At 47.7% G+C, this 14,712-nt stretch overlaps 1 protein-coding gene across 6 annotated transcripts in view; it reads right to left on the reverse strand.

The window, feature by feature from the left end:
• Positions 1-120: 120 nt before the first annotated feature.
• The window catches only part of SCYL3 (SCY1 like pseudokinase 3), a 16,331-nt gene continuing 1,739 nt past the window's right edge, over positions 121-14,712 (reverse strand). For 4 of the 6 annotated variants that reach the window (XM_042029730.1, XM_042029731.1, XM_042029732.1 and 1 more), the window contains 13 exons: positions 13,283-13,557; positions 12,269-12,454; positions 11,499-11,612; positions 10,796-10,909; positions 10,094-10,196; positions 8,816-8,927; positions 8,380-8,457; positions 6,829-6,968; positions 6,344-6,531; positions 5,835-6,006; positions 3,850-3,993; positions 1,885-2,612; positions 121-561 (listed from right to left, as the gene is read on the reverse strand). In XM_042029730.1, coding sequence (XP_041885664.1) covers positions 499-561; positions 1,885-2,612; positions 3,850-3,993; positions 5,835-6,006; positions 6,344-6,531; positions 6,829-6,968; positions 8,380-8,457; positions 8,816-8,927; positions 10,094-10,196; positions 10,796-10,909; positions 11,499-11,612; positions 12,269-12,454; positions 13,283-13,447 — 2,307 coding nt within the window. In that variant the 5' untranslated portion in view covers positions 13,448-13,557 and the 3' untranslated portion in view covers positions 121-498. The remainder of the gene's footprint in view (positions 562-1,884; positions 2,613-3,849; positions 3,994-5,834; positions 6,007-6,343; positions 6,532-6,828; positions 6,969-8,379; positions 8,458-8,815; positions 8,928-10,093; positions 10,197-10,795; positions 10,910-11,498; positions 11,613-12,268; positions 12,455-13,282; positions 13,558-14,712) is intronic. The other 2 variants (XM_042029734.1, XM_042029735.1) reach the window with 2 other exon arrangements.

The raw sequence follows: 14,712 nt of genomic DNA on the forward strand, positions 1-14,712 counted from the left end.
CTTAGCTGAAAAGTTAAAAGGAGCCTTTCTAAGGGCTTTACTTTTCTGGGGAAAAAAAACTCAAAAAAAAAACCCCAAACAAAAAAAAACAAAGGAAAAAGGCACATTTAACCAAGAAACTCAGTGTGACTTTCATTTATTGTCAGCAGTTTTTCAGGGCAGGGATGAGTTCTGGAACAATCTCCTACACCACTCTTAGCCTCCAGTGGCACGTCAGCACCATCACACCATCTCCCTGTCCTCTCTCCGGGAGCAGTGGCAGCACCACAGCTGGGCATATTGCTCAAGTGCAGGCTCACCCCTGCAGCTTTTGGCACAGACTGGGAAGGAGCATCCATGGCAAGAGCTCAGGCCTCATGGGATCTAATGGCTGTGCAGCAAGTGCCTGCTTTGTGGCAAAAGCAGCGCTGAGGTACTTTATCCATTGTACTGGGGAAGCAGCAACTCCTGGCACAGGATCCAACACACCATAAATCGCCTTGGTCTGCTTCAGAACTGTTACCAGTTTGTATCATCTTCCCAGTTCAACTCCTCTTCTTCACCCCAGCCTGTAGCTTCAGCCTAGAATCACATAAAATTATCAACATTAAGGCATGTGGAATGTACTTGTGTGCTTAGCACAGCCCCAGGAGTCAGGCAGGAGCCTATGTGGCTTGTGATGGCAGAGCATTCATCCGCAGTGCCAAAAGCCCAAAATTTAAGTGTCAGTATTTGCAGCTTATGGTCTTAAAGAACTTTGAACTACAAGAGGAATCACCTTAAAGACAAAAGCAGACTTAGGGAGTCTTACTTTTCTTTTTACTGCTTGTATCAAACCCACTTTGCATTAAAAAAGAATAAAAATAAATTAGACTATTTCTTTCCCCCTAGGAAAGAGCTGTTTTCCTGCTGAATTCTAACACTGTAAGTTTGATCTCCCCCTCCCACTGACACAGTAGTGACTGCATTCCCCCCAAAATGGGGTTGGGGTCATGACAGTGCTTCTGTCACAGGACACCATGCCGTTTTCAAATGTCATAAACAACTTCAGTTTACAGCCCAGGCTCCTCTCCCTATACTCCCTGCTATTCATGGGGTAGCTCTCCTGAGGCTGAATGAGCAAAACAACTTGAAGTCAACACCTATTCACTAAGTGAGTTACGTGCTCAAGTGCGAATGCTGCCTCCCCTCCTAGGAAACAGCAATGGTCTTTGGCGTCTCTGTGATTGGGCTACAGGGATTTATCTACTTAGAAAAACCCCAGTTTTGTAACCCCCCCCTGTATCTCTGAAATAGAGAAATGCTTCAGCTATTCTTTCATGAAAACAACACACCCAAAAATCTTTACTCTGTAATCCGGAAGTTCTGGTTTCCTGGACCTTAATTTACAATGGTATTAGGTTTTCCTAGAAGAGCCAGGAAAAACACTTCAGTCCTGAGCATTCTCTGGACCTGAAAGCCCCTTCTGTTTGAGAATGGGACCATGTCTGTTCAGCAGCCAGGATCCAGCCTTGTATTACCTGTCTGACAAACCAAGATTCCCCTTAACAAAGCACAGGATTGCTGCATCCAGGATACAGCAGCACAGAGTAAAAGCTGGAGCTAAAACTCCTTAGTACTTCTAGTAGTGTACAAGTTGAGTCCATTCCCTCACTGTTTCCTAACAGAGCTCTCGTTGCTGTATCAAGTGCCCACTGAACTACCTGGTGCCTGCTAAGATGTGTCACTCAGAGCTCAGCACCTTTTATTCACAGGTGAAAGATGCGTCTGTGCTGCTGCTCCCTCCTCAGGTACCCATGCTCTGACTGAGGGGCCAGCTGTGCTACAGTGCTGTGTGTGCTGCTGTGTGCTGTGGAGCCTCTCAGGGCTACAGTCACCTAAACCTCCCTACCTCGAGTCTCTCACCTCAATCACATCAGCTGCTGCAAATTTGGATGAAAACAGCACATTCTGGGAGGCACCTTCTCTGCTGGACACCCCACCCGAGTGAGTGGGAACAACTGCTTCTGTCCTTGCCTCAGGTAAAATCAAAAGAGCAGAAGAAGGTTTAATGTCTGGGATCATGTCAGCAAACCAGTCCAGCTCAGGGTCTTGCACTGGTTTCCTCTTCACTTTGATTGTGAATTCTTCTCCCAAGCCAGACTCTGACGAAGACTTCAACCTTTCCTGAAAGGTTTTTGGCAACACAGTTTCTCCCAGTTGTTCCTCGTGGTCCCACTTGTCATTGCTCCAGCTGTTCCCATGGCAAGACTTTGTGGGGGGACTCAGGCTTTTGAATTCTGTGCTCAGTTGATGGGTACTTGGCAGAGGCCTTGGCCTTTCAACTGCATCAGCGTGTGTCACAGTGAGGCAGTTTCCTGAGGACAATTTAGGACTGGGGCTCCTGGGCTCAAAGTCATCCCAAGGCTTCTCATCTACATCATGATCAGCAAAATAAGGTCCCGTGCTGCCCCGCAGCACCTGGGGCTGAATTTGAATGTTCACAGTTTTCTCAGTGTCTGCCTCCTCTGGCTCACTCCAGTCTGGCCACTCCTCTGCTGGCTTTTCCGAGGTAGTCATAGAGCTCCTGCTGTTCCTCAATGTATTAATGCTTCCAGGAATTCCGTTCAGGGGGGGCTGAGCGCCTTGCTCACCTGTGGAAGACAAAAAGGTGTTACATACCTGTTTAAAGAGAGCAAGTGCAGGCAGAGATGGAGTTCTGTCTAAAACTTCTTGACATCACAGGGAACAACTGGCATGGAAACCAGCCAGTAATTGATTGGAAAGAAAGCTCCTCTTGGATTAGAAAGCAGGGACACCTTCCTGCTTGCAAAAGAGGGAATTTACCTCAGAGCCCTAGGGCAATACCTGTTGCGGTGACTCAGCCCACTGCGGGGCTGGGGCAGTGTGATGCCAATCAATCCCAGCCCATCCCCTGGATCGAGTTTCCCGAAGAGGCAGACTCAGAGGGTGGGCTGAGGGGTGGCTCAGAAGCCTAAGCTGCACCCCCCTGGGCGGTGCCCGGGTACAAGCCACCTCCCCCGGTTCGGGAAAATTCCCGGTTACTCGGTTGTTCACTGGTTCTCTTATAACTCCCGCCTCTCGGTTTACCCCAGTGGCTCTTGTTAAATTGCATCCTCCCCCTGGCTTGTAACTCATTGGTTGTTTTCCCCTTTTACCGCGGTTTTCAAATTGCCTATGAAACTGAGGACAAGCCTCGGGGAAGGATCCCATCGTATTCCATCCCTTCTGAGCTTGTTCGGGCTGTGAAACTTCTAACAATAAACCTGTTAGGAGGCAGACCAGAACAGCCTCTCTCTTCGTCTCCGAGCTAATGTGAGCCGATCCCATCGGCTCCTGCTGTGTTCCCTCTGCAAAGCAGCCAGCTACCTAGCTCAGCCGGCAGCACTTTTCCTGATGCCGAAGTCGCTTTAACGACGCACAGAAGAACACAGCTGGACTCTCTCTGACCTGGGGCACGCCAGAGCTCATGCCTCGAGCACAAGAACTGCGTTAAATACCAGCTGATTGCTGATAAGCAACAGGTGAGTGGGAAAAGGCCATGGAAGGAAACAGAATCAGCTTTGACTGTCAGAATGAGCTGACATGTAAATCCAGAGTATCTGCTGAGCTGTGGGAGAGGTGAAAGCACAGCACAGAATCTGCTATAAGGAAACAACTTCAAGTCCAGGGACCCAGTCTGTGTATGTCAGCTTCCCAAATAGCTATTCCCTAGGATGTTAAGGATCACACTCCCCTTCCTTCACTGTTGCCTTCCTTGGTTCACTGAATCTTTCAGATTGGCACATGGGGGAAAATGCACATCTTTTCAAGCAACACTTCACTGGTAAACACTTGATTTCTGAAAGGAAGCACTAGGGTAGTTTTTACCTGTCTTTGAAGCCAGGGGATTGTCTTGTTGCATAGGAAGCTTCTTGACAGGTGCATTTGCAGAGCTGGGGAACAAGCTGGGACTGCTCTTCAGGGGCTGAGAGGTTTGGCTTCTCTGATTGCTCATGCCATGACTGGGGGAATCTGCCAGGATAAAGGAAAAGAAAGGACACAAGTCCACAAGGTGTGTTGTCAGTCTGAGCTGAACTGCCTGCAGCACTGGAATGTTCTTATTTGAACAATGCTGAGGCTTGGCACAGCAATCCAACAGCTGCACCTCCTGATCCATACATAACACAATGCTCCTTTGTTCCTGCTGCCTGCAGCTCCTGCCAGTACAAAGTTATGGCAACTGTACATGGTGAGTTTTTGCTGAGATGTTCTTTCAAGAAATACAAAATGAATAAATTGATTATGATCAGAGCAGATGCTTTAAAAATGCTGTTTGCCACCTGGCTGGATCCAAAATCCCAATTGCATCACAAAATCCCCTGGTACCTGCCTTATACAGAAGTACTGCACTTGCTCACAACAATTCCAAGGATAAGCAAACTCATGACACTACACCAACCCCCTCCCATACCTGGGCATGGGCACAGCAGCTTCCTGGAATGGGAGTCTGCTCTGAAGGCTGACTGACAGCTACCCTTATATCCCAGCCTGAGGTGAGGTGGGTGGTGGGCAGTCAAGGCCGTGTGTTGGAGCTGCCTAAGGCAGGTGTATTTCCCTGGCCCAACCAGCTTGGCAAGCACCTGGTTCCAGTTCATTTTTGGGAGCTGCAGGGTGTGATCAGCACTGGTTATGGTCTGCCAGCACCAGCCTCAGCTGTGTGGGACCCAGTTGCTACCACTTCAAAATTAGCACAGTTTGGGCCAATGCTGCATCTGCTTCCACAGGGCTCATCTGTATTCCCAGCCAGCTGTGCCTGCTTAGTCTAGGGATCATCAGTGCCCTCAGACACATGGCCCACTGGAAAGGACTGCACAGAACACACAGAACCCACCCCCTCCCCCAGCACCCTTCATAAAGGGCACATCCTTTGAGGGGCTTGAGCAAACAGCTTGTTAAACCTCGTGCTCAGCCTCTTGTGTTGCTTTTTGCAGGTCATCACTCACTGTTGAGGACAAAGGTGGGGTTTTTGTTGTTCATCAATAGTTAAATCAGGCCTAATTTTAAGTGTATTCTGAAAAATAAACCTGGTTTCAGTCTGCAATCCAAAGTGGTTTACTTACTACAGTCTACTAAAATAAATAATGTAAAGAAACTAATGCAATGAGACATCCACTGATTTTAATGAAGTGTGGTAGCTGCTGGTACACACATAAACAGGAAGCAAACACTTAAACTGATCTCTGTCATGTATTTCATTTGGTATCTGTTTGTCTAATGTTGCACAAATGCTGACTTTTCCCTTGTTACAAATATTCTTAGTTTCAATATCCAGACAAGCTTTCCCTTAGTACACTTGGTTCCAAGTTATCTAGCAGGTGCAGGGGCTACTGTCTTCATTTGCATTAGCTGAAAAGCCTCCAGAGAGCTGATAAAATAGGGAAGTTTGTATTCCTTTTCCAATCTATGAATAGAAATTGGGGGAAGAAGGTGAGATTTACTATTTTTAAAAACAGGAAGGACAGAGGAAATATTAAATAATTGCCTATATAAGTCCTTTAGAAAGGTAATATAGTTTTTCCACCAAACACACACACACTATCTCCTTTACTTATAGGGATTCTTAAAGGAAGAAGAGGTTTCACTTTTTCCCCATATATTTCCTATATTTAAAATACTTTTATATAGCTCTTCTTCTGATATAAATTCTGTATCTGCAAATAGCACCTAACTTAAAATCCAAGTTTGGCTGCAAATTAGCTTTTTTTTCCATTAACCTGTCACCAGCAACAGATTAAGAAATCCAAGAAATTCTGCCTACACTTCTTGGACAGAGCATGCAAGCATCCCAAGAATATTCTGACTGTATCTTTTACCTTCTGGGGAGAGATCAGCAGTTTTCATGAAACTTGGTGCAGAGCTTTTGAAAATCTTTGATCTTTCTCCACCTACAACCACTTCAGGCCCAAGCAGGGAGACGAGGACGGCCAAGCTGTGCAGCGTTATCGCCACAATGGAGTCACTGGTGTCCCGCAGGCCCAGCAACACCTGCACCAACAACACACTGATGTTACCACAACAGAAAACTCTGCCTTTGCACTGCTTTCCTCTTTAAGTGTTAGCTTTGCAGCCCATTTCACTTCTAATCCCCTACAGCTCTCAGTAGAGACTGGATGGGATTCCATAAAGTCAGCCTTCTACATTGTGCTACAAGCTAAAGGGGGTGGATTCTGTTGGCTGGATGGGTCTAGTGGAAGGTGTCCCTGCCCATGGCAGGGGGTTAGATTAGATGGTCCCTTAAAGTCCCTTCAAACCCAAACCGTTCTGTGATTCTGTGAAATCCCGTATTCCAGGATACACCACCCATTGGTCTGCTGTCCTTAACCTGTGGCAATATGATGTTCTTCAGCTCCTCCCGAGAGAACAGCTCTGCGTAGGCATGGATGTGAGACAGCAGCACCATCCGCACATGCTCCTCATGCACCTCAAACAGCTTCAGCAGCACTGGGATCACGTGGGCCTGGAACAGGGCTGGCGACAGCAGGCAGCTGGTCTGGCTCTCCCCACTTTGCTCTAGGGAACAGAGGTGAGAATGGGAAAAGGCTGCTTCAGCCATGAGAGACAGCTCACCCAGAAGCTACTGAGTGATGACACCAGGATCATTCCTAATTCTCCTCCCAGCATCAGCAGAGCAGTGCCAAGTACTGCAAAGGAGGAAGCACAGATAACTGTCCTTCCCAGTTCTGTATGTTACAGTATTTGTTCTGCTTAGAGAAACACCACCATTCCCTTGATTCAATGAAACAACTGCTCTGAATTCATTCCAAACTTGTCAGTAATAATTGTGATGAGGAAGTATTTAAAGGTCACCTTTCTTTGGGCCCAGCAGATGAGGAAGAAAACTCTTGACAGCTACAGGTTCTGCAAACACGAGCTGATTGAGTAGGAGAGGTACCAGCCGTGATGCTATCAGCTCCTCTGACAAGCCAGCCACCCTGTCCAGCAGAAATCTGCATTCCAGGAGACAGCAGTTAGTATCAAGGCAGCCTTCCATGCATTTATGCCTGTTTCCCTCAATATCATTTCCCCTTTTTGTGTCTGACTCATCCAGAGACAGTGCTCCACTGCAGCCTCTCCCTCTGTCTGCACTCTGACCTACACAGAGAAGCCTCTGCTCCTGCCTGAGGCAAAGAGGAGGAGGCACAAACCAGGAGCCAGAGCCACATCCTGTAAAACCCCACACCTGGATCATGGGCTGTCACAAGCACATCCAGCTGGCACAGGAAGCTGCTGGGGCATCAAACTGCCTCAAAGCTGGCATCTCCCATGAAGAGCTATAGTCAAAACTGCAGCAGAGTTTTCCTCTCACTGCATACCCTGGTGCATTGCAAGAATTTTCCTGTTGCTTTGGAAAAGGCTGTTCTACCTGCCACACAAAGGAAGTTTCCCTTGCACAGAGGGAATCCCATTTTGAAACCACTTCCATCTAATTTGGCCAGCACAGTACTGACTGAGTTTATCAGAGTTCAATTTTGTGCAACTGCTCTTGTCTGTCAGATTTTCATTTTTAAAATATCAATTAACAGTTACTGCTTTTTCTCTAGGCTTGGAGGAGCCCAGGAGAATGGTGCACATGCTGTGAAGGCCCCTCTGCCTGATAAAAGGGCAACACTCCCCTGTCTTTAAGCGAAGTGTTCATTCCCTCCCTCAGTAAACACTGCTGATACAGAAATAGTAAGAACCACTCTGAATGTTCCTGCTAAGGATCCCCGTTCTCCTCTTACTTCCTCCACTTGAACCTCAAATTAATGAAAAATAACTGATGGTGACCACAGAAGTATAAAACAGGCAGGAAAACAGGTCTGTGAGAACACCAAGGCTCTTTTATATGGAAAAAGAAAAAAACTCTGCTTCTCCCCTTTTCAGGCCTATATAATGCCATGATTACACAGAAGATTCCCTGACAGAAAAATTACTGGGGTCCACAACAGTGAGATTTACTGCAAGATGTTCCACTACTGCAGCCAAGACATCCATTACAGGCAACAGCTTTACTCTTGGCACTGCATGATTAATTCACCCAACAAGTCTTACTGCAAACTCTCTCATTGGCAGCTGCATCACTCTGGAGGCTGGGGAGCATCAGGATGATGCAGAGCCCAGCAGGGACTGCTCCTCCCAAACACCAAACCATTCACAAGGAACTGGGAAACAAGGAGATGGAGAGTTTCCTCTTTGATAGGATCGTTACTTTGGCTGGAGCACCCAAGGTATTACAGAGTAAATAATGTGCCAAAGCCATCAAAATCTGCCACCTCAGGAAGTACCTCTGGCCATGAGCCTTCCCAGGTCCCCCCACAATCCATTTGGAAGAAGTATGTCTGAAATAAGAAGCTTCCACATTACAGTTCCTTCACTTACTTGAAAAATTCAGTTTTCTCCTCCTCAGACTTTAGTGTTAAGGTCTTCAGAAAATTCACAACTTCCAGAAAATCATTCCTAAGCACAAAAACAAAAGTTGTCAAGTGTAATCCTTACTGATGCTTAAACCACCCACAGTGAAGAGACTGCAAACCCCCACCATTCCTTCAGCAGAGAGAATGAGACAGAGGGACCCAAGTCAAATGCTGGTGGATCAAGAATGCCAGCAAGGAGGTGACACCTGAAAGCTGCTGCTCAACACCTCATTGGGAAGGCTGGTAACACTTCCTTAATTTAAGGAGCCTCTTTGTCAAAGATCCCTGCAAAGGGTAGGGATTAAATCTGCATTCCCATCTCACCTTCACAAAACTAATGCTTTGCAAGACAGAAATAAGCAGTATCAAGACCAAGAGAGGCCTGATATTCCTGTCCTTACCTGAAGAACTCATGAGACAATAAGCTGGACAGTGGTGGACGACACTTTGGGTCTGGATTCAGCAGTGCACAGTGCAAGGTTTGCTGAAAGCTGGAGAGAATATCTGCTGAAACTGAAATCCAAAGCACCTACAGTTAGATTTCTCTCTCCACACTGAACAAGATATGTTCAGGAGTCCTCCACCCTCCCCAAAATTTATTTTTAGCTCTAATGGATAGCAAAAGTGCAAAAGGAAGGGAAAAATAGCATTTCCATTTCTCTTCCTAAGCTGCTTGGTTACTGAGCCTTCAAGGAATGCTACTGTCCTCCCAAGAATCTTCCTGCTGCCTTTGCTGCAAGTTGCAGCCCCAGCTCAGCTGTGGCACTCAAGACCCACGTGCCACATCCATAACCCTTGGTGAGGCAGGACCAAAGCAGTTTTGGGAGTGCTCGTGTCACACAGGCTGGTGACCTCCAGCCACATCTGACCACGTCCAAATGCAGGAAAAAGGGAACACAGGAGAAGCCAAGGTTTGCAAACAAAGACCAACACTAGCCACTGAACCCACAACAATCCTGCCAGCTGCAACAAAAGGTGAAATGTTCAACCACTGTGCCGGTTTGGCCAAATTTAGAAATATATCCTCTGAGAGAAGGCAGGTCACCACCCCTCCCCCACCAGGTTCGGGAAAAAATAAATTTTCGTCAAAGGAAAGTGAAAGAGATAAAAGCTATTTATTTAACAAACACATGGGAAAAGGAAAATAATGCTAAATAATAAATCTCTTGCTGTGGAGAAAAACCTGGGAAAGTGTTAGAGTCCTCCCTTTGGTCTCCTCGGAGCTGGGGCTTGGCCCAGGGCCAGGCCCTCTGTGCCTGGTGGAAAATCCTCCTGATGTGCTCTGATATTGAAGCAGTCCAGTAGAAAAGGGAGAAAATCCGAAATTCCAGGGAAGGGAAAAAAGTTCAACTCTCAGTCTCTCTCCAGAGAAAAAGAAACTGAACAACTGGCCAGAAACTGACCCGGGAGCAGCAAGCCAGTGCTTCCTTGCTCCCCTGCCGCAGCTGGGCAAAAGTTGCTATCTCTGTGTGACCTTGAACAAGCTGCAAACTGCTTTGAAAAAGTTTTGCTCAGTTTTTCCTTCCCCCTCTCAAGCTCAGTTTAGAGGCACAGAAAGGCACAAAAATTAATTTCTGTGCATAGGGCAGCGATATGGGATACACATCATAAAGTCACCCCAAGACAACCACACAAGGAATGAACCACAGGGCCTGTCACAGGCAAAATGTCATTCTTACCCTGATCATTGAGAACTGTCAGGAGATTCTCAACTGTTGTCCCAAATGCATAGGCATCCCTCGCGTGCCCGTAGCTGCTGGGCAGGATTTTGAAGTCTGCAGACTGAAAATAAAACATAAAAAAAACCCAGAAAAGCAGGAGCTTATGAAATATTTGGTGTTTTCCATGAGTCTTTATTCCCGCCCCCCACCATATACACTCTCCAGTTCTTTTTATAGCATCAAAGCTCCACTGTGTACCCTACAAGTAGAGTATTATGCTAAAAAAACCTCCACTGGGGAATTTATAACCCAAAGGAGCAACTCTATGATGATGGAACAACTCCCTGATGAATGCAAGCAGTCAACAGCTTTCACCATTTCTATGAAAACAGGTGATACAAGCAACCCTGAGGATTCTCAATACACAGGAAGGTACTAACAGGTAGGAAAAAGGCTGTGGTGAGAGTTACACAACCATGGGACCACAGTGATCTGGGCAATCTCAGCAACTACCCTGTGATTTTTGCAAAATTTTGGTGATTTAGAAGCAACACAGTGTTTGAAAAGTAATATTACCTGTGCCCAACACCATTCCCAAACCAGGGATGGGACAGAGGAGGGACAAAAGGAACAGAGGAAACCTCAGATATTATCCAAGAGCCACTTCCATGCCATTTAGGCATGAGGAAATATAACATGAATAAAAAAGTATTTCCTGACCATCACGTTTTTCTTTGCTGCCAGCAGGAAGCTCCTTGAGCACATGCTGTCACTCACCATCTCCTCGCAGGGGATGGACGACTGGTCTCGCACTGACTTCATGTGACAGAGGAACTGGAAGGACAAGAGGGGCCATGAGCTGCCTCGACCTCCCCTCAGTGCCAAGCAGCAGAGCAGGCTGTCCCCATGAGCCAGGGCTGGGGGGGTGGCAGCAGCTTTGCCCCTGCCCCTTCCACTGGCACCCAGGGCAGGCTGAGCCTGCCACTGCAATGATTCTGCAGAGCAGGCAGCAGAAATCAGACCAGGAATTCTTTTTTCTGCTACCAAACAGTGAAGATGCCACAAGCTAAGGAGGCATTTAAATTATTTTTCTTAATGACTTATTTCAACCTGAATCCTGCTTTTTTAAAAAATTTTGTATCAGTCCAGAAGGGCAAAGATTTCTCACTCTCCAGCCAGCAGTGTCCCTTAGAAAAGCAGCTGCGTTTGGGCTAATGGAGAATTAATTTGTGTAGACATCATAGTTTATAGTTATGGTGTCCTTAGAGCAAAGATTCAGGACAGACCTGGAAGTAAGCCAACACATTTAATAGCAAATCCAGCTAAGTGGAAGGACTTGGGCCTTCACATCCATAGATGGCCTGGTTCCACAAGCCAGGAATCCTCCCCTGGGCATCCAGGGTGCACTTGGCTTGGCTCTTACCTCTGGGGTGGCTTCACTGAAGTTACAGACTGTTTCCATTCCTCCCAGCTTCCAGTGCCCATCCTCACTCACAAACAGGGATGATAAACAGACATTGTTATGTGTCAGGTTTCCCTAAAACACAAAAACCCAAAAAAGGGTAACTGACTTGGGGGATATATGAAGATGTAAAATCTTAATCAGCACTAATTAGGTGCTGCAGGGGGCTGAGGGAAAGATGCCAAAAAGCACACAGTTCCTCTGGGATTTTGTAGGTGACCAGCAGGTGCCAGGCAGGAGGGCCAGGGTTTTAGAGCAGACAAAGCCCTAACTGTCATAGCCCTTGCAATGCAACTGTAAATCCAGGGGAGTTCTCCAACTGCGAACACAAAACCCCAGAGCTACAGTCTGAGCTAGGATTTACCTGCAGTGCTGGGCAAACACACAGTGCCCAGACAGGGCAGCGGTGACACCAATCTCTGGCATGGGTCAACAGCTGTAAACAAATGCCAAGGCCAAGCAATCCCATTTCCCTAAAGCAAGAAATACTGCAAGCAGATCCACGAAGTGAGAACTGCTTGCTGCCTTGTTTCCACAACACTTTCAATTACCCTTCCTCCTCCAAAGCAGCCAATTTTAGCAGTTTCAGACTACAAGAACGGTGGGGCACATGTCTGTCTTTTTGGGAGGAATAAGGAATGAGTCACCCAGACAAATTCAGGTACAATGCTCTCCTGTCACATTTCATCCGTCTCCCACCAGAGCCTGATGATGCCGCCAGGGGTACCTACCCTGTCATGGAGGAAGATGAGTGCCAGCAACACATCGTAGATCCCTGCACAGATTTCTGCAGCAGAGAGCATCTCCAGGACCATCTCCAAGGGCCTCACCCTCTCCGTAACCAGGTGGATCCCATTTGCTTCCACAGTACAGGAGAGGAAGCGCAGAAGGCAAGGGTGGCGCAAGGTTTTCAGGTGCTTCCAGAAACAAAGACATCTGTTAGACCTCATCTAAGGTATCTCTTCTGGCTGCAGAGCTTAAGTCCTGTCCCCTTAGCCATGTTTTCTCATGGAATTCAGACAGCCCATCCCTGCTCCTGACCAAGCACCTGGAAAACTCCCTCACTCATGGCAGAACTTTTTATAATACATTGAAACAGAATCATAGAGTGGTCTGGGTTGGAAGGATCTTAAAGATCACCTCATTCCACCCCTCTGCCATGACAGGGACACCTTCCACTATCCCAGGTTGCTCCAAGCCCTGTCCAACCCTGGCCTTGACAGTTCCAGGGATGGGGCAGCCCCAGCTTCTCTGTGCATCCTGTGCCAGGGCCTCACCCCCCTCAGAGAAGACTTTCTTCCCAATATCCAATCTAAACCTACTCTCTCTCAGTTTGAAGCCATTTCCCTTCATCCTGTCACTACATGCTCTTTCTCTCCATCTGTCTTGCAGGCTCCCTGCTGGCACTGGATGGAGAAAATCTTACACAGAATAAAATTCTTATTTATAATAAATATGGTATTTTGGGTGGGATTCACCCAAAAAAGACCCCGACTTGCATCTGCAGGAAGAGGCAGCACCCTGCAAAGGCAGGCAGGCACTGCTATCTGAACATTGTTGCCCTCATCATGCAGCACACAGTGAACTCGGCAGCTGCCAACCCCCTTCTGCCCCGTGGCCAGGGTTGGCTTCCACCTTTTCTCCTGCCCTCACTCCCAAGGGTTTGACCCCTGTTAACTGATTCCCACCCTTCCAATAAAAGGAGGGACACTTGTGGCAAGTGTGTCCCAGGCACACTGCAGTACCTTGGCAGCTTTATTGACCTTATCCTCGTTCTCCCGCTTGTACACGAACACGGAGGCGAGTTTGCCATCCTGGAGCACGGCTGGGTAAATGGTGTGGCCGGTGGGCAGTGTGAATGGCGGCTCTTCCAGGGTGTAGCTCTTCAAAGCACTGTTCTCTGAGCCCATCCCTCGTACAGGTCCCCTCCTCACCACAAACAGGCTTTGGGTGAAGGAGGACTTCCTTTGGACAGATTCAGTTCTGGCGGGTGCTGGCCAGTTCACCTTCAGAGCATTTTCTGCAAAGCATGAAACAGCCATGAAGAACCTTCTCCTGCCGGTATCCTCTCCTTGAGTTTAAGGACAAGAATAAAATCCCCAAAGTTTAACTTTGTAAAGGAAACCCAATGTCCACAAAAGGGCTTGGATCAACATGTGAGCAGCTCTCAGCTCTGGCGCTTGGACTGCACTGGCACCTGTGTCAGCATCACCACCGGCTCTGACACAGTGCAGCATCCACAGCCAATCCCTGACCCGGCTACCAAGATGAGATCCACCAAGAGCAGGAACCACCAACACCCTCAGCCACATAGACACCCACTCCAGGGGTTTAATTGACATTAAGTGAGGAAGTGTGACTGCCACTCCACAAGGAGCCTCTGGCCTTCTTAAAAACACCATTCCTCAATTCTCCAAGCCAGAGAAGATTTCAGTGAAGGAAGAAGGATTACAGTGGATTTCAGGAGGTTACCTATAGCCAGGTACCCTCCTCCAGCAGCATGTTTTCCCCCTTGATTACCTTCTCTCCATGTGACAAATATTCCTTCTGCCTGCCAACCCTTCTTTCCTCCCACAGCCTGTCAGGAAGAGGCTGACAGAGATTTTTGTGCCTTTCCCTCACACACAAAACCAGTAAAACAAACACACTGATTGCAGAGGCTCTTTTGGAAAACACTGACCCAGCATATGCTCTGTCATCAGGCTTGTGATCACAGGCCATGGGCAAGACCTGAACCTGTCTGCACATGGAAGTCAGCAAACCTTAATCAGGAGTCTGAAGGAGAGCAAACCCTCAGTTTTCAGGAAAAGTGGGGGAAAATTGCCCACCCCCAAGCATTCTTTTTTGCAACTCAAGAATTGCTTTATTGTGGTTGTTTCCAGCCATGACCTGAGGTTTCAGGAAGGCAACAACACAGGAGTCTCCCAGCTCCCCAGCAGAGCTGTTCCACCAAAGCTGCTGCTCTGGCCCCTCACCTGTGTCTCCAGTTAGGTCTCCCAGGAGCCCTGAGGTCAGAAGTGCTCGGGAGAGAGAGAGAGCTGGTCTGATATGGTTTCCTAGCTCCTTTAACCCCCAGAGGGTACCAAGTGAGGGCACAACAACCCCTGCAGTCCAAAATGGGGGGGGGGGGGGGGGGACCCGGGGGTTTTAAATGAGCTAAGTTGTCCAGAACCAC

Source organism: Corvus kubaryi, unplaced genomic scaffold (genome assembly GCF_017639235.1).
Source record: "Corvus kubaryi isolate FWS band 111438036 unplaced genomic scaffold, C.kubaryi_AGA036_p1.0 37334, whole genome shotgun sequence".
In the NCBI taxonomy this organism is placed as follows: domain Eukaryota; kingdom Metazoa; phylum Chordata; class Aves; order Passeriformes; family Corvidae; genus Corvus; species Corvus kubaryi.